Here is a 24,302-nt window from a genome sequence, read left to right on the forward strand (position 1 = left end):
TTAGGCTTCAGTCTACTTACCAGAGAGCAATTCCCACGGAAAAATCAGCGCGGCCTGTTGTAGTCCCCGGCTTGCCATTGTCCACTTTCTCTCAACTAGAGGCAGACAGCCTGTTCCATAGATTTGGTGCTGAACAGGATTTTGTAAAACAATTCTTTTGCAGCTCTGGACATTTGTAAAAATTTAAAAGCCAAGTTTCTTTAAATTGCAATAGTTTACTATTAAAGCACATGTTTCACCGCATTTGTTTAAATAAATGTTTACTTGTTGAAAATGAAGATTAAAAATGCTCCTTCACAGGATTTTAAAAGTGCCTTTTGGAGTTCATTTTCCCCAGTTAAAATTCATTTTAAAAAGGAATTCACCCCAAAGGACAAAGTTCTTTTTCCTCAAGACTATATGGCCCAGGAAAATAAGAGGCCCAGAGCTCAGACAATTATTAAGGGAAAGGGGGGGGGGAGGAATTCCAGAGTTGTCCAGCAGTCACACAGAATGTATTCTAATATGCCTTTATCACACAGATGCATTGCATAGACAAGAGGAGAGTGCTCTTGTGCTCATGTTCTGCTCACTGGCTTCCCATACACTTTTGGTTGGCCACTGTAAGAACGGGATGCTGGACTGGATAGAACATTGGCCTGCAGGCTCTTCATATGTTCTTTATTAAAATTAGGTAAGGTCAATCAGGGTCAGTGCTCATTCTCAACACATCACTTTGGGCAATTAAGTTTTTAGTTGCAACTAACTACACTAATGTGCAACTTGCTCTTGAACTATCATTGAGCAAAAAGGAATTCTCAAATGTAAAATTAAGTGTTCCAACCACAATAATGCAAACAACTTTATTTACAGGCTAATCAAATTAATCAAACTCGGCTTAAGTAAGTAGAATTAAGTTGCAAAGGTCTGCAGGACTGAGGTCAGCATAAAATGGAAGGGGAATTAGCAAGGCTATATAACCACAAAAATCTGGACATTGCATGTTGCCCAATAGTCTTACAAACTCTTACATGTGTGGTATGCTGGCTTAAGGGAAACCGAGGCACACTTCAGAAAACAGATTTCTGTTCAGCAAAATGCCAGCTCTGGGTTCAGTCTGACATTTCACCAAGATTCAGTTGTTGGTTTCAAACATTAGAAATCTAGTATTCCAGGGATTTTACTTCTCCTGTAGCTTCTGCCATCTTTAAAAACTGCAAGAAATAACAGTTTAGATGGCTAATGGAATACACATACAATTAGAATGTAAAATACCGTACAAATTTTCTGACAAACTCTATCCAACTGAGCATAAGAATATTGACTTTCCCCAAAAGGCCTTCAAGCCTAATTCATCCAGCCCTTGGAAAACTAGCTATTGACAAAGCTGGGGGGAAACCATGTATTACGTACCACATCTGAAAATTCCAACATATTACAGTTGCCAGTGTGGCACTCTACATGATTGGTCAAATAGCAGTGCAATCACAATAATTCACAATAGCATCAGAGCAAAATTTCAGAGGTCTGGGCTTTCCCAAAGTGTGCCTAGACAAAACAATGGTGGGAAGTGTCTGAGGGAATTTCTGTGCAGTTATTTATCAGTGCCGTTTACAACCGTTCACTGACTTCTGTGCAGTGATACCGTCACAAGGAGAACAAAGCAGTACCAGCAAACAGTGTTCAACAATAGCCTGATTTTAATAAGTAGCGAAGTTGTGCAAATGCAACAGAGAAAGGTCGTTTGCATTTTTGTCACTTCAGACAGAACAAAAGTATATCAAGCGGAGAACATGCTTCTTCGCTTGAGAGTGGAAAGTAACATTCTCTCATAGATAATCCCTGGATTACTGTTAACAAAGGATATAGGAAAGCTCTTTCGATAGACCAAGATTCAACATGCTCAGAAATAGTGCAAAATGGAGCAAACACTGAAGAGAGTTCATTCTAAAAAAGGGGGATACCAGGTAATTTCTTTCGCACATGTCCTACTGACAAAAACAGGCTTGTGTAGGAACACTGTGCTCCTGTCAACTCTCCATTTTGCTCCCCTTTAGATTTCCTAATGAAAAGCAATACACAGGGAATGTTTTTGTAATATACACCAGAAAACATCATATGCTGCTTAACTGCCTCATATGGCAGGGCAAAGGCACATCCATGAACAGCAGAAAATGCAGCCTTTCCAATTTCATGGCTTGCTTAAAATACTAGGCTTGCAATGGAGGCAGTATCATGGTTAAGATTACTTTAATATACAGTATTAAAGGAGCAGCTATAAAATTTTACTGCAAATCAAATACAGTTCCATGAGCAAAATGACACACAGAAATTATTTTATGAGCAACAGTTAAAGAATTTATAAATAGCAAAATCTTTGCATAAAGTATTTACATTTTAAAGATTTCTCTATAAACATATGTATATATATAGTGCACCTAGGAGAGACAAGTTTAACTGTGTTCTACAACACAATGGTTTTTTAACATTAAACATTAGCTTAACTGACATTACACTAAATGCCTTTCGCTCGCTCTCAATTTATGTACATTCTATAAAAACACTTACAAAGCTGTCATTTTACATTATTTGCACTCTCAAAATACATCTTTACATGTTACATTTTAATGGCCCGCAAAACAATGAATGGAAAGCAGGCGTTTCATGCTTTATCCTATTATAATAAAAGCTATTACATGGTTTTTAACTGTTTGCATATGGAGAGTGTGCGCTCTAATAAGATATAGATACATACATACATACATATATATAAACATACACACATACACATAACTGAACAGCAACCTAGCCAAGACAACCCCCAATGGATTCTAAAAATGCCTTTGGCATTCAGGTGTAAAACAATTTTGCACGTTTGGGGTTTAAAAAAATATACCGTAGTTCTGTAAAATACTAGGACTATTATACTGTAACAAATTTGGTACGTGATCCTGCACAGTCTTAAGTATCACCTGGCAAGATACAGGATGCACTCAATTCCCACTTGCTAAGGGCCAGTTGATCCAAACCTCTCAATGTAGCACAGCGTGGGTAACCAATGACATGGCAAGCACTGCATTTATGGATGGAAACAATGATCGCTATGACACGATCATAACTGGAGAACACCTTCCACAAGGGATCTAATCACATGGAGTTCTGGTGGTCTACAGACTTTTAAACACACAACAGGCAACTGGGCAATCGCTTTCATGTTGCCTTACAACACTGCAATACATCTTAAAAAAACAGATGTAAAAATGGTATGATGAAGCATTCTCTGGACACAGCCTGAAGCAATCTGATGACTATTTAGCCACAGATTAAATGGTTTATTATGTATCCAACACCATCCTCCCATCTTAAGAGTGTCAAGTGAATCAGTTCCTATAGCAAAGGATTTAAATCAAAAATTTGAATCGCCCCTCTTAGCAACTCTCGTATAAAACCATGCCTACAGAGAATGTTTTGTAAACTTTTTGGACTGCATTAGAGGCACATTTTCATTCCAATGCACAGCAACCTTTACAATTATCCATGTGGACAGGATATATGTGGAAATAGGTTGTTAAAGGATCTAAGGCATGATGTACTCCCATTCTGTGGATGAGCCACATTGTCAAAAGTGTAACAGTACTATTAGCCTGTAGGGCACAGAGCTCCTTTAGACAGCCCAGGGTCACATAGATGGCACTGTGCAGCAACTGTAAAAAATACTATGCAGTGGAAAGAATGGTCATCTAACTCCATCCTAATTCAGTTCACACAGAATGGTAGCCACCCAATGATACAATTCTGTAAGTTGAGCATGCTACACTTAAGGGCAGACATAATTCCAAGAGGCCAATTTTACACTTATTTTGCATTTTAAAATTAACAGTATTCTGTTTAATACCTTTGGAGAATACTTCACATCCAGCATTGATTGGCAAGAGAGTTTAAAGGAATATATTTATATATATATGCTGCATTAAATAATGCTGAAAAACATCTCAGGAACAGATCACTAGGATCTATTTCAGAGATTTAACGTCACAATAAATATTTAGCAGCTAAAATGTTTTGTATGTGTATGTCTAAACCAAACTTATTTTTGTATATTGTGAAAATCTGAAATGAATTGACTTTGCTGTTTACCTTTTTACAATACACATTTTAAAAACAACTAGGTAGGTCAGGAATATACCTCGGAGAAATCATGTCTCCCTTATATATGGTCATTAAAATCTATTCCTCTATCAAATGAATGCCAATTTTCTGCTTCTGCTATTAGTCAGAGGATCCAAGTGTCAAAGTTCTTTTGCTTTAGTCTATCCCTTTTATCATAAACAAGATCCAAAGTTAAATTCAAGAAAAGCCTTTGGAAACAACATGCTTTGGTGCTTATAATTCAAGGGAAATTCATCTGACATGCAACTTCTTAGAAAAATGGGAAATTTTACACATTGAGATACGCTCATAATGAAGCCCTGAGGTAACCAACAGAACAGCTTTTTTCCAGGCAACAGCAACACAGCTTCTCTTTATCCCTTTAATCGTCCTTTATAATTTTATGTGGAATTTTGAATGCAGAACGGTCTACACAACCTGCCTTGAGGAAGAGACCAGTCCCACTGATGAGTTAGGGGTGGTTTTAGGCTAAGCTTTCAGCAGATTGGTCTAGTTTAGATATAGTCTCTTCTGTTTCAACTGAATTTCCTAGGTCTCCATTTTCATGGCCATCAATACTTGCTTTCTTATCAAACACTGCAAAAGAGAGAAAAGAATGTTTGTAACATTTTATAGTACAGCATCCTAAAGTTTACAAACTGACCCACCCAACAATTTTTGCTGATAAGGAGAAAACATGCACCAATGCTGCACAGGAAGGCAGAAATTCCAAGACTTCTAGAAATGGACTGTATATAAAACAAGTTAAGAAGAATAGGGACTACTGCAGGCCAAACTACCTTTTCCCCATCTACATGTGCTCTTGCAGAGGGTTAGGAATTAATATGGCTCTCCACTTCCCCTCTAACAAGACCTTCCAACTAGTACAGAAACACCACACAAAACAGAAAATTCCAGTAACCAGCAAAACAAGGAAGTGCCTACACAATGCAGAGGCACCCCCAAGTTAAGGGTAGGGATTTGGCAAATCCAGATTTTGAAAATTGTACTGCATTAATCTTTGACCATATGAAATCTTTAAATCACATCACAAAAATAGTCACCAAGAAAGAGGAAAGGAAGAATATACCTACAATTTCAAATCAAGAGCCTGCTTTATGGGAATATAGGGAAATATGGCAATATTCTGACAAAAATAGCAAAGGAAAACGATGAGCTGCCATTCTGCCCAAGCGTTATATTTGCCAAGAACATATATGGTTTAACCTTGCATGTTGTGACACAACTGCATAACTGTCATCCCAATCTAAGGACAGATCATCCTAAGCATATCCAAACAATTGAATCTAAATTTACAAAATCAAGTTTTACTTGAAATGTTGTACCTTAGTTATTAAAAAAAACCAACCCAGAACATTTACCTTGCAATTGTTTGACATCTCCACATCCAGATTTTCTATTAGAAGCAGAGTTTCCACCTTCCTCCAATTCGTCAAGATACAGACGATAACGATGTCCACTCTCATCCTCATATTCTACATTTTCATCATCTGAGTCCACTTCTGGAGCAACGTACACAACTTCAAACTCAATTTCCCCTCTCTAGAATACAGAAATGAAGATTATGTTGCTTCTAAGAATGGGCAGTCCATTCAGAACACTTAAAATATGAAAACTCAGAACTATAGCTATACAACAGAATAGTAAAAAAAAAAAAATCCTAATATAAAAGAAAAGCCAGATCAAGTCTTGCAATACATGCCTGCAGAGTATAGTCATCCAGATAATCCTTGCTGAAATAAAAACGTTTGGAAGGACTTTCTGGACACTCTGAAGCAAGGCCCAAAATGAATGGACTACTGCTCAACTTTAGTTTAATTCTGGATGTGACTTACATGTATGGAAACTGGGTTTGTTTGTTTTTTGAAAATGGCAATACAGACAATTTTAAGAGTCTCCAAAACATTCATCTGGTGAAACTTGCACTTTCAGTAATTGCAGAAGAAAACTTCACACAGAATGTTTGCCCTACCAGTGGTGGACCTCGGGTCTCAAATTTAAGTGGTGCCCTGTGTGACGCCCAAATTTGGTGCTCCCCACACCCCTTCTCATGTTCCATTCTAAATCTTAGTTGTGGCAACCCCTGCAGCGCCCAGTGCAACTGAACCGGTCATGCTCCCCTAAATCTGCCCCAGGCCCTATCTTAGAAACATAGGAAGCTGCCTTACACCAAGTCAAACTACTGGTCCATCTAGCTCAGCCTTGTCTACACTGAATGGCAGGGGCTCTCCAGGGTTTCAGAGAAGGAATCTTTCCGAACCTTGTCGGGAGATGCCAAGGACTGAACCTAGGACCTTCTGTCCTTTGCATGCAAAGTATGTGGCTCCACTACTGAGCATCTGTATGCTGCCCAGTAATTAATAAACCTTTCCTCTTAGTGCTTGTGTTCAGACACACACAGTCATAGAGCTGAAATGGAGAAATGTCAGGAGGCCCTGCGCCAAATTATCGGCCAAACCCCACTAAATGTATATATGCATATTAACAGTTCAGTATTCATGATATAAAAATAAAATACCTGCTGCGAAAGAATAGTTACAGCTTCTTTATGTTTGGCATCTCTCAAATTTACACCATTTACTGCCAAAATGGCATCTCCAACATGCAGACCTCCACATCGATCAGCAGGCTGACCTGGGTGAATTTCAGAGATGAGGATGGGAACACCATGCTCCTTTCCACCCTATCACAATGACATAACACAAGTCAGGAGATTGCCACAATTTCAAAATGAATTATAGCCTAACACTCTGTATGTTCTTCACTGTAGATTTCAAAAGTGTTGAATTCATGCTGCTCTTCAACAAATAAGTATTTGCTGCTCTGCGTATTTGATGTATAGCACAGTTTATAATGCATTTGTAGCAGAGATTTCACAAAAGCATAATGAAAAATGTAAGTTCTTTCAGTTGCATTTATAAGAGAGTTACAAAAGCAAGCATTTGATATAGGTAACATGGGCCAGTGTGACACACAGGAAATATAAAATAAAATGTTAAGTATCTTGTTAGTAAACACTGAATCCTAGAAAAAGAAAATAAATTCAAATATTACGGTAATTGAAATGCCCAGTCCTTCGTGATCTTCTTTAACCAATAGAACTTTCCTTATGGGACCAACACCTTGACTCTTCTTTAAAGAATCTGGATCCTAGTTTAAAAAAAAAAAAAAACAGCTATAACAATGCTTTTTCAAAGTTTTCCAGAGATTCACAGGACACTACTATCACTACAGACAAAATAATCTCTAAATTCAAAATGCTATAGACATTGCTGCTATAAGAAAATCACCTTTCTAAAGATTACTTTAGAAAGGAAAACACATGCACCTCAGCCCTATCCAAGATCCGAGTTGATGTGGCACAAGCAAAGGTTTTTCCTACATTGGCTTCAAGATAAGCAGAATTAAACAAATTTTGGGCACTAAAAAGCAGTTAGAGAAAGCCCTTGTTACAGTTCTGGAAGTCACAGCGATGTTCCAGAAGTTGATGGATACAAACTTCCATTTTGATGGGGTTTAAGAGGCTGGAAGAAGTCCCACCACCCTCACTTCCCCTTTCCACAGTACCAGAGCAACATGCCTTATAACTTCCAGCACCACAAGTGTTTTTAACTGAAAGTTTTTTAGGTTGTTTTGGGGGTCCAGTTTAGGGCCTGAAAGGTTGTAAACAAAAAAGCAATGCATTCCTTTGTGCCAGCACTATAAACCCCATGTGTTTCACCACCTCTGAGCAACAGGTTGTATGTTCAAGAGCTTGGAAGACTCAGTATGCAGTGCAGAGGACAGGCTGGGACAGGAAGGACAAAAGTTCAAATCACCACTCAGTCATGAAGCTCACATGCTTATTATATTACAGACACTAAATCTCAGCCCAGCCTACTTACAAGGGTTATTGCAAAGCTCAAATGGACTATCCTGAGCTTCAGAATTTAAAAGCAGAATGCCTAATAAGATTCTCACATCTATAAATTAAGGGAGCTGTGGATGTAAATGCTGTGAACCCTTTCAATATTGAATACCTTTTTTTTATTTACAGCACAATCTTAACTGTGTTTACTCAGAGATAAGTCCTATTGACTTCAAGAAGGATTACTCCCAGGTAAATAAAGTAATGACTGCAGCCTATGTCACTAACTAGGATTCACTTAGTCCAAATCCCAATACAGAATATTGTAATTATTCCTTAAGTTTCATATACAGTTGTACCTTGGAAGTCAAATGGGATCCGTTCCAGAAATCCGTTTGATTTCCAAAATATTTGAAAACCAAATCACAGCTTCTGAAGCTGTGGAAACCCCATTGGACGTTCAGGTTCCAAAAGAACGTTTGCAAACCGGAACAATCACTTTCGGGTTTGCGGCGTTCAGAAGCCAAAACATCTTGAGTTCCAGGGTGTTCGACAACCAAGGTACGACTGTATGTACAATTTCAACATTTCTTCCCCTTGACTATTGAGGCGAGTTAGGGGGAAAAAAGAAAAATACACTCTTTACACGCACTGTGATAAAACAGTGTTGTAATTTAATCTACAAAAAATGAAATTCCTTTTTTCTGCCCCATTGATCTGAGTCATAATAAGAATTTCAGTTTTGAATGGCAACAGATATATTAATATATCCAATGTCGGCATACATTTAAAGGTACAAACATTATATTGACAAATGTTGAAAACAAGCAGCTTACATGTCCTGGGGGTACTTGCATGGGTCGCTTTAGATCATTACGACCACGACATGCCCTGATCACAGTTTTATGCCGGTGCAGATGGATTTCAGCTTCCAGCTGGTTCCAGAGTTTATCATGAGCAGGTCCTTTCATATCTCTGCCTAGTAACTGAATTTGCTGAACCCTACATAATGAGAAAAGAACATGATATGTATGAAGTGAGAGGTTCAAACTACTCTTTGATTTGCTCTCTCAGTGCCATGTTCTCAAGTCCAATAAAGAGGTAATCAAATGGCTTCACAGTCACTGCAATAATAGGGAAAGAAAGTGGGGAGGGTGCTGTACCATACTCTTTCATAGCCAAGCTTAAGGTTGCTTCCACATTTGGCATTTACTGTGGAATAGACATGCTTTGTTCACTCACTTTTTAAGGAGTATTTGCATAATGTCATGAGTAAAACATCCCTCTCACATTTTGCCTGTTCAGCTGCAGACTTTTTTGAGAGCTAAAAAATCCCTCTATGGCTGAGCTGTGCAATTTTCCCAGGTATAGGTGGCCAAACTGCCACTCTGGCCAGTTAAACTGCTCTTCCTTCTACATGATCCATTTTTCTTCTACAGGAATCAAGTCAATCACTTAAAACCTTGGTTCAGATAGCACTGTCTCTGTATCTGTTTCTTCCCCCTTCCCCCTGTATTCATGATCAGGAGTGCAGTGAGGAGGGAGTATTTAAACCACACATGCAGGTCCCAATGAAAATAACCCCCTTCCAATGTTTCAAGCTCAGGAAAGGGGAATTGTCCACTTTACTACATAAAGTTAGAATCTGGGAAGCAGAATTGCTATTCCACTTCCAGCTTGAAGCAGAACTAGAATGATTGCAGAATGCTAAATTGCCCATGTTTGGAAGCAACCCAAGTCCGACCTTGTGAATCCCGGTCCTTATCTTCTCCCACTACAGATAGTTTTTATAGCAGTTCAGCACTATCCTGATAAGCTCTTATATTCTACTCTTCCACATCCCCCATATGGTCCACACAAGTACCCTGAGATCAGGCATGTCAACTCCTAAACAACAATTCTGTCCCAAATGTCCATCGCAAGCTACTGAATTTTTACACACCTTCCAGCTAGCTCTTTATCTAAATATTTGGCTGCAAGTCTTGCCCCATATACTTCAGCCTGGAGCACAGCTATGTGTCGACGAAGTGCCTCATTTTCCTTCCGAAGTAGCTTCACTTCAGCTTCAAGTTGAGCTTCTTTCACCTTTTCTTTCTTGTTGGCTTCAAGTTCTCTCTCCTGGCGAAGTAAAACCATGGTTATTTTAGCCACAAGCTAAACATTCCTATTATGTGGATATGAAAACTGCAAGCATCTTTAGTCTAAGCTTTAATTTCAGAGAAAAAACCATGACACACAACATTTAGATACAATCTGCGTGTACACATTTACAACGGTTTTGCAAGTGAGTAGAAAAATATTCATGCCACAAAGCATTTTACAAATCTTAATGTTTTACATATCTAACTGCATCAGAAGGCAATTTGAGGGACAAGTCTGGAAAGCTACATTTGTTCAAGAAGAACTAACTACAATTGAGCTATCATAATGTGAAACTGTTTTTATGACACAGCAGCTAATTTAGGATAATACAGCATGGCACTGCTTATTAAAAGAATTGCAAATATGAAGAAGAAAGGCAACTAGTTGGCTAAAATTATGTATATTTAAGACATATGGAAAGCATGTTAAATGAACTGATGAAAATAAAATAAGCTTCTTTAAAAATAAAGTGGTTTTTTAAACACACAAACATGATACCCAGCACTGCTGTTCCAAGGCATATTTAATTGCCAGGGAACAACACAGAGATAAGACTTAAGGAACTGGGGCTTTTTATTTAGGAAAAAAGGTAGGGAAAGGGACAAAGCACGAGAAAACTTTAATAAATATGAATAGTGTAGTAGAGAAAGTAAAGAGAGAATGTATTCCCTCTCTATCCTCCTCATTCCTAATGGACAGAGTGGATATCACCCAATGTTTACACTACAGAAAGGTACAGGAATGGAGAAGTTTTCCTGTTTATAATAGTAGTAGTAATAATAATAATAATAATAATAATAATTTATTATTTGTACCCCACCCATCTGGCTGGGTTTCCCCAGCCACTCTGGGCAGCTTCCATAAAAACCAAAAATACACTAAAATATCACAGATTAAAAACTTCCCTGAACAGGGCTGCCTTAAGATGTCTTCTGAATGTCAGGTAGTTATTTATCGCTTTGACATCTGATGGGAGGGCGTTCCACAGGGCGGGCGCCACTACCGAGAAGGCCCTCTGCCTGGTTCCCTGTAGCTTTGCTTCTCACAATGAGGGAACCGCCAGAAGGTCCTCGGCGCTGGACCTCAGCGTCCGGGCAGAACGATGGGGGTGGAGACGCTCCTTCAGGTATACTGGGCCGAGGCCGTTTAGGGTTTTAAAGGTCAACACCAGCACTTTGAATTCTGCTCGGAAACGTACTGGGAGCCAATGTAGGTCTTTCAAGACCGGTGTTATGTGGTCTCGGCGGCCACCCCCAGTCAAATTGAAATACACTAGAAAATCCTCACTGAACCTCACAATTTCTTGTCTATATTCCAATAGGATTTATAAAGGTTTCTAAGTATCTATAAGTTTAAAAATTGCAAGTTAAGTTCATGAACTATTTTCATTTTTAATTTCTGCACATATATCACGGCAGCCTGGGCAAAAATATGCCAATATGCCATCGGCTTTTGGAATGCAACCACTGAAGGGTAGGTAGGAATAGAATGCTACATAAATATACCATCATGTGACAATTTTTTTAAAAAAAAACATGCTGTTTTACAGGACATATAAGTATTCTTAAAACACTGTGGATTCTGGACAAAAAAAACAGACAAACATTTTAGGTTTCACTGCACTTTGTGTGATGTTTTGGTTCTTGAACAGCTGACTGCCATGCCATATCACAGCTGATTTTGTTCAAAGCCTGAGTGCATCACAGAGTTAGTTGCTTGGATCTCTGGATTGCGATCAAAGTCAGTCTTTAATAACCTGCTACATTTAGACTCAATTCCAAGCTTTACTTCAAAATTCCCACATTAGTCATAGCAATCAACAGCAGCAATACAGACATGCATGTTGAGTGGAAAAGAGCATCAAATCTAAAAAGAATACTGAACATAAACAAGGACTTAGCTAAGAAACTGTGGAAAGGAAAGAATCTAGCAGACATTCACTGGCACTAACTCTCCAAGCTAATATGCGCAGCTCTGCAGAAAACTACTGCACTGCTTTGAATTAAACACAGATGAAGACAGCCAGTGAACTTACCATATCCTCCACAGAAGGGGCAGACTTAGGATGAGAGAAAAAAAGTTTAGTAATTAGAAATACTGGCCAAAAAAAATAATCAAAATTATAGGGCCATACATCGACAAGATTCTCAGTCTAAGCAGTAATCAAATTGTATGATCCATGGTTACAAAGAAGACAATTACTATAAATACTTGCTCATTGAAAATGGAATTTCTCTCACACTGTGAAATGGGGAAATGTCTCCAAATAAATAGAAACTGTGATTTTACTAGCAAATAATTGAAGCCTGCACTGCAACAAGCATTTTTTTTTAAAAAAGAGATGTGAATACTGGTGGGGCAAATTTTAAAAGAAGACTGGTCTGGATATGATCTTTTTTCAGTTCCTCTTCCTTCTTTTTCATGGGCACAGTCATCATCTGATATGGTTTGAACAAGAACTAGCAGGAACTGAAAAACAAGTATGCCTTTCCAGCTAACAATGAGCAGCAGATTTTGTACGTTATCACACCTTTTACATAAACTAAGCATTTCCTACAATACCCTCAAAAAGTTACTGATATTTGTTTCTTGGCAAAATGAAGATTTATACTTTTCATTGACCATCTAATTTTAAATCAAATAATCAATCACTTCAAATGTATGTCTGGAATTGAGATTGCTACTCAGGTTCATTTATAAGACCTGTACTAGCCCACTCGAACTTTTGATTTCTTTAGCCAACCACTGTGTGGGAATAGGATGTTGGACCAGATAGGCTTTTGGTCTGATTCAGCAGGGCTCTAATGTCCTTATGGTGCTTTTGAAACTCCCCTTGGTTTCAAATTGTAACTTGCTAGGTATATATGTGTTCCTATAAAGGGGAAAGGACTTTGGGCTCACAAACCTTATTTCACAGTTCTTAATTCTAAGTGTCTGTCAATAAAAGGCTAAGATACAGTAGCCCAAATTTTGTTGACTCTAGCCATGAATAAAATCTCATGCAGCCCCTAGCACACTGGAATTCGACTGACTAGATAGTTCATTAAATACATGACGTGCTACTATAACTGGACAAGCACTTAAAAAGCTCTTATCCAAATGTGTGCTACTTGCACGCCTCAATTCCATAATACTGAATTCAATCCACAAAAATAGGAGATGCAAAAATCCTCCTCTAAAAACTTCTAACTATGACAGTGGAATCCTCTACATCAGGGGTAGGGAATCTTTTTGGCCCAGTGGGCCAGTTCTCTATCTCCTCCACCCCAATGGGGTGGTCAGAGCTACTCATTAGTCATCAACGGACATCATAATGACATCAGTTGAGCGATACCTGTCAAAGCTCAGCACTTCCCCAACACCTGGCTATCAGCTGGTTGCCTTGTGCTAGGGAAGCGCTGAGAACAGGTCTTGGAAAAAGATTTGCACAGCACTTCCCCAATTCCCAAAACGATTGTTGGGCCTTTGGGAAGTGATTCACGAAGCGCTTTGTAATCCCTGTTCTCAGCACTTCTCATGCACTTTGTACAATGCTTCGGAAGGATCCAACAACCAGCAGCTTGTCAGACACTTGCATAACAGGTCACAAGCCGTACAGTCCCTGCAAAGCCCCTTTTGGTCAAGCACCGCCTTTATGTGTTCCACATGTGATTTCATATGTGATGCCCAGTGTAGGGCAGATGGCTTGGCAGGTCAACTAGATAGCCTTGGCAGGCCAAATTGGGCTGAGGGGGGGGGGGGGACTCCACTTCATTTTACATCTCTAGCTAATAGATTTAACAGTCTCTTAGGTAGCAAGCCTAACCATGGCAAGTGACATTCAGATAAACTAGATAAACTGCTTCCTAGATAATACAGAAAGACGGAAGATGAATTCTATGAGCACACATGCATACAAATAAAATACCGTATTTATTCTAATCTAATGCTCACCTTTTTGGCCGAATTACAGTACATTGGGAAAATTCGATTTACATTCGATTTTCATTCACCAGCAAATACTTTTTTTGGTTTAAAGGTTCTGAAAATTGAGGTGTACATTAGATTTGATGGCGCATTAGACTCGAGTAAATACAGTGGTTTGGAGTAACAATTCTGCTGTAAAAAATAGGTCCTTCCTGTTACTAGTACTCACCAACTTTGCTTTTATTGTCCCCGAGTCAACACTCTGACCAGTTTTTGCATGGAGTTGAAGCTGGATGGCATGGAGTTGTAATAGTTGATCGTGCACCTCTTTTTCTAATACTGCTTTTTCAGCCCGTGTTTCTATCAGTTCTGATTTCATGTCCACTAGCTGTGCCTGGAACATAAGTTATTCAATAGTCCACATGATCAAAAAGTCTATAGAAAAAGATATTTTGACTCTGGATGTTTTCTGTCCTTCAAATTAGTGTAAATCACCAGCTTTTAAACCAAAGAAATAACACAGGTTTCTTTACATAGTCACAAAACTGCTTAAGAAGAAGTTTTTTCAATCTGTGCAAGCTTGAATCCTAAACACAGACTGAATCAGACTGATTGATCAATAACGGGAACAGAATATTATGGAATAAACTGAAAAAGTGAGAAGATTCCACCCTTTAATAACATGTTAAAATCCTGTCATACAGGAATAGTGGTCATTTATACACAATGATATTAAGGAACAGACCACCGAGTCATAACATATATGGAATGTTTGGCACAACCAATCAGAAATATATTACATACTGAAAGAGAAAAAGAATGTTTGTGCTCAAGTTCCAAGCAAGTTTGGCAAATCATATTCTAACAGTTAGAATGGTAAAATTCTAAGGTTAATGACAGTTAAAGATTTAGCATAACCTCTACCTGATTAATGTGTTTCAGCAATGAAAGACCTCTAGCTGGGAATTCGCTTTTGCTTTCTGCTATGTACAGTGGTGCCTCGCAAGACAAAATTAATCCGTTCCGTGAGGCTCTTCGTATAGCGGTTTTTTCGTCTTGCGAAGCAAGCCCATTGACAGCTAAGTGATTAGTGCTATTAGCGGTTTAGCGGATCAGCTGATAAGCGGCTTAGGGCTTAGGAAAGGGGGGGGAGGGAAAAAACCCCACAGGAACTCGCAAGACATTTTCGTCTTGCGAAGCAAGCCCATAGGGAAATTCGTTTTGCGAAGCGCCTCCAAAACGGAAAACCCTTTCGTCTAGCGGGTTTTCCGTCTTGCGAGGCGTTCGTCTTGCGGGGCACCACTGTAAATTGTTTAATATCAGAGGCCTTTTAGTTTATCTAGTAAGCCTTAACATTCAACTGGGCATTAACAGCATACAAATATATGATTCAGTTAATATCCTGTGATCTTTTAACACAGCTAACAGTAAATTGTTTCCTGCTTGTTTATTCTTACTGGTATGTCAGTCTACAACAGGCTTCCTCAAATTCGGCCCTCCAGATGTTTTGAGACTACAATTCCCATTATTCCTGACCACTGGTCCTGCTAGCTAGGGATCATGGGAGTTGTAGGCCAAAAACAGCTGGAGGGCTGAGTTTGAGGAAGCCTGGTCTACAAAACAGTAGTGGATTACCCTACACCTTACTGTGCTTTAGGAAAGCCTGGAGGAATGTAATAGCCTTTACCTTAACTGTTTATTGATTTTATGGTTATTGCTGAAGGGTGTGAGTGGGTGGAAGACCAACCCCCAAGTACACTAGGCATTGTTAAACTGTAGCATAACACATTTACAATTTATCACTGCAAGAAACGAAAGGCTATAGTAGTCTAAACAGTGGTGTGTTATAATTCATGATCACTATTTTCTTTTATGTTGATTACTCTTTCATAGCTGTAAGAGCTTAGAAAAGACACTCCGCCAATTGCAAACAATAATGACTGAGCAAGTCTTGCTGATATAATTGCCATCTTGCGCAAACATACAGTCTAGATGTACAATTTGCCAACAGGAAGTCAAATGCTAAAAACTGACTTGTTGCTTACAACTGTTTAGCAAAACTGATCTCCTCTAAACTAAATGGGGGAGAAAGATTGGACAGCTTTAACAAGATTTATGTGCACATTTCACTACAGGAATCACTAAGATGGTTAAAACTGTATTATTTTAAAATATTTTTTCATCCTACCATTCAACTTAAGGGTTTCCAAGGCAACCACATGAACTACAGGGTATAGTAAGTAATGCATTTAGAAGTGCTAGGCTCCGTATGAAAATTGGGAGATTATAATTTGCCAATAACTGATTCCAGTGAGGGAAAGTGTATTGGGTGTATTGTAAACTTTACTTCTCATTAATATTGATTATTGCTGAAAGTTGTTCTAAAATACAATTTTTAAGTCAACTTCAAATCCTAGACTTCAACAAACTTTTAATTAGAACATAAACTTACATACAAATAGGGTTTGATCCATCACTTTTTATCTATGGATGTGTTGCTGATTTGATTCAAACAAGAGAAGGAAGGTACATTTGGAAGAATCAATGCATCAGAAACAGAGTAAGAAATAAAAGACAGCACTGATGTTCTCTAATCACCTTCAAGCTATTAATATGCTTAGAACATCAGTGTCATTATTTGTCAAAATATTTCTAACTTGCTCTATTAGCAGTTGATCTCAGGTTGGAATATACCTGTAAAACAATCAATAAAACAATCCTTGAAATTCAAAAACCATAAAGCACTAGTTATATTCAATACAAAGTCTAAAATGCTTGACACCAACAAACAGCACAAGCAATGCTGAACTACTCTCAAATGCTGAACTACTCTCAAAATGGCCCAAAAGTCAAAGAAAAAAGTAAGGTTTTAATTTGTGCCAATTTATAGTCAATATTAGTGTCAGGAAGGCGGGGATTCCATAATTGGAGCACCACAACAGAAAAGGATCTCTCCTGCATCTCCACAGCTTCCAGGGGAGGGGCGCACAAGAGAGTACCCCATCCAACCTAGCAAATGTTAATTCTCAGGGAGAAATATATGGAGAGGGACCACCTTTCAAGTACTGAGGTCCCAAGCCATTTAGCACTCTAAATTAACACATTGAAAGCAGACAGGAAGCATTTGGCAGTCAATGTAATTTCTTTATGACCAGCCGTAGATGGATTATATGAGAGACTCCCAATGGCAATCTTGCTGCTGGCTTCTGTCCCTTTTATGTCATTTTCAAGAGCAGCCCCATGTAGAGCACACTGCAGTAATCTAACTGCAAAGTTACAAAAGCAGACACCCTTATGACTAGACTGCTTCTGTCTAGCAACAGTCAACTGGCAGGTCAGTCAAAATTTGCCGAAACTGCTCCAAGCCACCAAAGCTCTTAAGCTTTGAGTGGCAAGATTGAATACAGAGTACTCCCAGCCTACATTCTTGTTCCTTCAGGGTTGCAGTCCCATCTAGACCAAGTTGATCACCTAATTTCTGGAATCAAAACACACCAATCCACTGAGCCTCCATCTTGTCAGGATGCAGTTCCAGTTTACTGGCCCTCATCCAGTCCATAACGGCAGGCATATGGCTATAGACATCCAGTACTTGCACAACCTCACCTGACTCAGATGTCATTAAATATTTTTTATTAAGGATTTTCTTGTTTTACAGAAACACAGCTGGCTATTATCATCATCATACAGCACACCATAATCAGCACACCAGCTCCAAAAACTCCAGTGACCTCTCTCAATGGCTTCATAAAGTTGTTAAATAGCACAGGGGGCAGAATAGAACCCTGTGGTCTCCCACAGCTTGTCATGGAGCAGAGCAGAAGTTCGTCAATACTACATTATGGAACCTATCCTATAAGTAGGAATAGAACCATGATAGTACCATGCCCCAAACATCTATCCCACAGAGATGATACGTGCCATGACAGGCAAGGGTTGAGAGCACCTGTAGTTGGTTGGATTCACTGATTCAATCGTCTCATCCACTTCCTCAGAAAACACCAACCAAAGCTGATTCCAAGATACCTGAACAGACAGTACACTGGACAGCTCCACAGATATTGCAACTTGACACTATAGTTGGGACAATAGGATACAAGCAACTTTTTCTTCCAAGTGTTTAACAAATTTATCACAGCGAATACCCAGGGATCCAATCCACTTCCTTCTAAGTCTGACTACAACAGACACTTTACTACTTAGAACCACTCTGCTGGATGATACTGCAATGGATGAAGCAAAATAAGTCCTTTAGCACTGTGCTCAGTCATACTCAATGAGGGATCTCCACCATCAAACCAATCTAATGAGGAAATGGTCTCTCCATAACAACAGTGTTAATGGACAACCATCTCCGCAAGAGTTTGGATCCCAGCAGAAAGGAGATTCTATCTTGTATCCCCACCTTAGAAGACCAGGGGTGGGCATAGAAGAGCTTCTGAAGAGAAGATCACTTGGGAGTGAGTGGGCAGAGCTCCAGGGTTGTTGTGAGGACCTCTGTGATAAATTTTGCACAATAAAAAATGTTACATAAATAAACAGCAATATGCTTACAATACCATACCATTCTGCAAAAACAATTTCAAACCAGAACTTTAAAAACCATACCAACATGAAAGGGACTCAGCTTAGCATATCACTACATGCTAAGCCACACTAGAAGAACAGAGTGTAATGCACATCACTTCAGAGAAGGAAGGTGACTACCTTTTACAAAATATCAAATTCATCAGTCTCAACCAATTTATTTTTAGAAACCAGCTATTATCATCAGGATCCTCTGAAGAGAATAACTGAAAGCAGCTTATCTAGCCTACCAACACACATTTTTCAGTAAAGTAAGTACCAGCTGAAGAATACTTTATTTTATTTTTACCCTGAAAGTTTAAAGTGATGTGCCTAAGGGAAACCTATTTTAACTCTATGTACATATTAGTTAAAACATTTGTTTGGCTCTTTTAAATTCAGAATACAACTTCAAAGGAAATACATTACTGAGGCTTATAATATTATGAATAAAACAAACATTGAGAAAATGTTCACTTTGTTCATAATACAACTGAGGGTCATTCGATAAAGCTGACTGGCAGTAGGTTCAGGACAAAGGCACTTTTTCACATATCATACGAATGACCTATGGATTCACCACAAGATTTAGTTCTGGGCAGAAGTTAAAAATGGTTCACTGTGACTACCAGGTTGACTCTCATTATCATAAGCTGAGGAAAAACAGCTCTGCATTAAAAAGACTTCCAAGGCTTGTGTTAGGGTCACTCTCCACTCATGTGCCCAGCTGTGACCAAACACAAACCGAGATACACTCAACTGGGACCTTTAACTGCGCACTGCAGGAAAAGGTTGGTAATGGGAGGCATGCTATCTTCCAGCTGTTTCCCTTTATCACTTATTTCATTGAAGAACTACTCTGGTGTTCTTCAGAAGTCTATAGACATAGATCTAAAAGCACCATTGCAATGGAGCAAATGTACTTTTGATATTCATTTGCAGCAGAATGGAAAAAAATATTTCCTCAAGGTAACACTCTGTTGTAAGGATATCACATTTCCCTGGCACTTTCAAAACACAAGGTTTTATAAAAACCATTTCCATACAGCTCTATAACAGAAAATGACAGCTGATGAGTGACCTAACTGCTGCCTATTCTATGCACTCTGTTTTCTGAATTTCTTGCAGGTGGTCATTAAGATATCCTGGACCTAACTTGTTCATGGCTTTGCAAATAATAATATGAAGATTAACATACAATTTGAAAAACAATGTACTAATCTATAAAATATTAATAGTATTTCAATACCATAGGAAATAACTTTTATTAACAAAGGCTTTGTGAGTCTTCTTCAAAAGAAAGGTATAAATTTATTTGTAATAACTTAGCTTCATTGGGATACACTCAGTGATGGCTCTGCAGTAGCAGAAAGCACTTTTGCAATGCAGGATACCTGATTTTCTTTTATTCTCCATACTTACTGCAGACCCTAGGAGCCCCCTAAAAGCTGCTCATGGTATGGGGGACCTTCTGGAATAATATGAGACATGTTATAGAAAGATCCAGCAGATACAAGCATTTAGCAAAAAGAAATTACCTTCCACAAGTGAGAAGCCAACACTTAACACAAACTGCAGTGTTAACTTGGAATATATAGAATTCTGATGCAAGAATACTTGGGGAAAAGCAAAAAAGATAACATGATGATCTCACTATGTCCTGAGCACAGTTGACTTCTACAGTCAGAGTATTGGGCTTCTTATTAAAAAAATGACAAAAGGAGAGGAACATTATAAGCTAGCTTTAAAAATGAACTAGTATGCTGAAGTCACATTATAAATTGATGACAATCACTTGTTCAGACAAGAGTAAGTTCACATTACTATAGAATAACTAGGATTTCAAGAGTGGACCAGTTTCTAAGTTCTATCTTAAAGCCTAATGTTACTAAATAATGGCATTGCAGCTTACTAGACAGATGATCTTTTGCAATACATGGTCTGGAACTTCAAACGTACCTGAGGTTTCAAAAACACTTTTTTCACAGAGAATCCCAGGATGACTCTCTGGTCTCTTCAGTTAAAAGGGATTGGGAGCAGCAGGTAATGTTAAAGACTATCAACCTGAAACTCTGGAGAGAGACTGCCAGTCAGAGTAGACAATACTAGGCTAGACAAAGAAATAGTCTAACCTGGTATAAGGCAGACTACCAACATTTATTTTTAGCATAGTCCTATTAGAAACAGAGCTGAAAACTTATCAGGTTAACAGGGTTAAAATGGTACCAACATTAGAGTCTATTTTGTATTGTTTTTGTTTTGCTTTATATATGTCTGCCTCATGTTTTTATTGTACATCACCTTGAAACAACTGTATAGAAAGTGATTAATAAACTGATGATGATAAGAAGAACATTAACCCCAATATTTGAAACTATTAAGATAGGGATGGGGAACTTTTTTTTGGCCACATTCCCTCTTTTCTGAGGGCCAAGACAAATGTGGGCATGTACCACACATGCAGACTCTCACTCTTCACACCCCAAGCATCTGCCTTGGAGACTGCAGCTCCATAAAGCCTCCTCATGCAGCTCAAAAAGAGCCTCCTCATACACGACTGCCTATAGAAGGCTTTGTTCTATCCCAGGGGTGACCAACTCCCAAGAGACTGCGATCTACTTACAGTGGTACCTCAGGTTACATATGCTTCAGGTTACAGACTCCGCTAACCCAGAAATAGTGCTTCAGGTTAAGAACTTTGCTTCAGGATGAGAACAGAAATCGTGCTCCGGCGGCGCGGCGGCAGCAGGAGGCCCCATTAGCTAAAGTGGTGCTTCAGGTTAAGAACAGTTTCAGGTTAAGAACAGACCTCCGGAACGAATTAAGTACTTAACCCAAGGTACCACTGTACAGAGTTAGAGACTCTACCCCCTTTTTGGGGTTCAGGTCAAAGTTGTTAAGCTTTTTTTTAGAGAGGAGGAAAGCCCTGTTTGGAGGGGTGCAGGGCAAAAATACTGAGCTTTTTTTAGGGGAGCCAAACTTGTTATGCTTCTTTGGGGGGAGCCAGTGATCTACCAGTGATCCACCACAGACGTCCAGTGATCTACCAGTAGATCACAAACTGCCTGTTGGACATGCCTGTTCTATCCTGATTGCTGTAGGGGAGAGGGAATGCTGCAGTTGTGATCAGGAGGAGCAGCTGACCACATCCAGTCCATGGGCTCCCTGTTCTTCATCCTTTTTATTAAGATATGAACTTCATTATATGTGCACTGTAAACAATTCTGAATCCTATACCTGCTTATAAGTCCTTAAACATAAGTGTTATAAGAATTAGTGAGTGGGAAAATTAGAGCGAGAAATGGGAAGGAGTCTACTGTACTGTGGCCCAGCTCCAACGCCTTAATCTTAGTTAATGATCATCTAAATCTCTGCAGCCCTAACTTATTTTGTCTGTCCTCTAAAGAGATCTAGAAGACTTATTCTGGTGAAATATGAAGATTTTCTACCTGAAGAAATAAAACAGACTGCCAATGTTTCTTATGGGCATGGTCCTATTCTGGATGAAATTTTCTGCACCATAGTAAAATCCTGGAATTGTGTGTTATTCAGACTTAACCTATACAGCATTGCTCTACAACTGTTACTGAATGATAATAATCAGACTGATACATTTTATTCTAATATGCTCATACCCATGCCTGCTACTACTTACTATCGTATGTACTTGATTTTTTGCATGTTGTTTGTAGCCACTGTCTTGTCCATAATAGTACTTATAATTTGGATTTAGCAGCCCAATACTATAAAGTTGTGAGAGATAGTTATTTGTTCCATCTAACAAAATATAATATTTCTTCCATAGCATACTGCAATTACTGTAATAATACAGGCTTAATTAACAATGTAAATCAATGAATAAATTGTAACAACAGCTCCTGAAAAAAGATGGAAACAAGTTTATAACAAAATGCTTATTACAAACTACATTTGCACTACGTATTTTTCTCGTATTTTACCACTGCTTACACCATGTTGGCCTGGGCTTATGAGATTTTGGATTTAACTGTCTGGTGGGCCACAGGTTCCCAGCCCTGCCCTACACCTTGATTTTTGTAGTGTGCTCACACAGACTTGTGACTTAAGTATTTCCTTGTCCCTGCTCTGTCCACATTTCATGCCCAAAAAATATAATATCGAATCTTACACTCTAACAGCAAAGTATAAAATTTGAGAGCTGGTGCATTTGAAAAAGAGACAATGTGTTTGAGAGAAGACATAGGTAATTTCCAATTCCGGGTTAGAATTAAAGTGGGTCACAGGTCTGGAAAAAATGAAGACCACTCTGATACAGAGCATGTATATACAGAAGATGAGACCTTTTGCATTCAAAGCATGCTCTACCACTGAGCCAGTGAGGTCATGGGTCATGTTTGAATCGCACATTACCATGTCAAGGTAAAGGGACCCCTGACCATTAGGTCCAGTCGTGACCGACTCTGGGGTTGCGGTGCTCATCTCGCTTTATTGGCCGAGGGAGCCGGCGTACAGCCTCCGGATCATGTGGCCAGCATGACTAAGCTGCTTCTGGCGAACCAGAGCAGCCGTTTATCTTCCCGTCGGAGGGGTACCTATTTATCTACTTGCACTCTGACGTGCTTTCTAACTGCTAGATTGGCAGGAGCTGGGACTGAGCAACAGGAGCTCACCCCGCCGCAGGGATTCGAACCGCCGACCTTCTGATCGGCAAGTCCTAGGCTCTGTGGTTTAACCCACAGCGCCATGTAACATTTAAAAGTTCGGAATCCAAAGAGACTCCAAATCTGTAGATATTTGATTTCTGAAAGTCTATACCCAGATTTATCAGAAGCTGGGTTTTCAGCACATTGTTCTGCCACACCCCCTAACATTACTTCCTACTACACTGAGCTTAATTTTTAGCCGGTCACCAAAACCTAATAACTGTTGCCTACAAGGAAGAGCCATAGACGAACATCCTTGCTCCCTCCTTGACGGCAAGGTCAAGGCATAGCCAAGACGCTATGCACGAGTTGATGGAGGCGCCTGTGTCCTCACAGTATGGGGCAGGTGACACTGCTTTGCCTTGGAAGTTGGGGGAGGGGGGTTCGCCATTTATTCCCATTTCAGAGATAGGAAACTGAGGGTGTGACCATGATTTGCTTCCTCCTAATGCCTCTGAAGGGAGAAAGAGAGAGGGGAAACCTGAGCGTCTCCTCCGTCCCGTTCCCCGGAAGAGAGCCCACAGCGGGCGGGAGGGCAGCTATTCTCTCCCGCTCCACAAATTCACCTCGAGCTTGTGGTTGATCTGGTAGACGGTCTGCGCTTTGTGGCAGAGCTGCGCGAAACAGGAGCTGAGGCTGGTCATCTTCTGCCTCCCCTCGTAGGTGATGTCCGCCTGGTCGGGGTCGATCTCGCCCAGCAGCAAGTCCACGTCCACGAACGCCTTGTCGAACTCCTTCTCCAGGACCTCCAGCCAGCGGAACATCGACAGGCCGCCGCCTCCACCGGGAGACGACGACGAGGAGGAGGAGGAGGCCGCCGCCCCCGCTCCGCCGCCACAGGCCCCTGAGCCCGACCCCCCGCAGGAGCCCACTCCCACGCCAGACATTGTGACCCCTCGGCGGGAGACGCCTCCGCTCTTCCTACGAGCCCTGCCGCGCTAGCGCACCGGCGCCCCCAGCCGACCCGCCCTAACCCGGGACGGCCCCCTCCTCCCCTCGGTGCCCGCGAG

General features: G+C 39.8%; 1 protein-coding gene across 2 annotated transcripts; it reads right to left on the bottom strand.

Moving 5' to 3' along the window:
• Positions 1-1,661: 1,661 nt before the first annotated feature.
• GOPC (golgi associated PDZ and coiled-coil motif containing) lies at positions 1,662-24,184 on the bottom strand. Of its 2 annotated transcripts, XM_081856204.1 has the most exons (9): positions 23,859-24,184; positions 14,274-14,438; positions 12,174-12,197; positions 9,939-10,114; positions 8,833-8,998; positions 7,204-7,299; positions 6,668-6,832; positions 5,511-5,691; positions 1,662-4,725 (listed from the first exon to the last, which is right to left on the bottom strand). In XM_081856204.1, the coding sequence occupies exons 1-9, from the start codon at positions 24,177-24,179 to the stop codon at positions 4,613-4,615; spliced, it is 1,407 nt and encodes a 468-aa protein (XP_081712330.1). In that variant the 5' UTR covers positions 24,180-24,184; the 3' UTR covers positions 1,662-4,612. The 2 variants fall into 2 exon arrangements, with proteins under 2 accessions (XP_081712330.1, XP_081712331.1); XM_081856205.1 differs by lacking the exon at positions 12,174-12,197.
• Positions 24,185-24,302: the final 118 nt, after the last annotated feature.

This window comes from Podarcis erhardii (genome assembly GCF_964252035.2).
Source record: "Podarcis erhardii genome assembly, chromosome: 3".
Lineage (NCBI taxonomy): Eukaryota > Metazoa > Chordata > Lepidosauria > Squamata > Lacertidae > Podarcis > Podarcis erhardii.

Bases quoted from the DNA above. Each gene is read 5' to 3' on its own strand.
- GOPC (XM_081856204.1), bottom strand. From the start codon at position 24,179: ATGTCTGGCGTGGGAGTGGGCTCCTGCGGGGGGTCGGGCTCAGGGGCC. The intron at 8,999-9,938 runs GTGTGTAAAAAT...CTCATTATGTAG, and splicing joins GATAAAGAGCTAGCTGGAAG to GGTTCAGCAAATTCAGTTAC. The intron at 6,833-7,203 runs GTAATATTTGAA...TCATTGTGATAG, and splicing joins GACTGGGCATTTCAATTACC to GGTGGAAAGGAGCATGGTGT.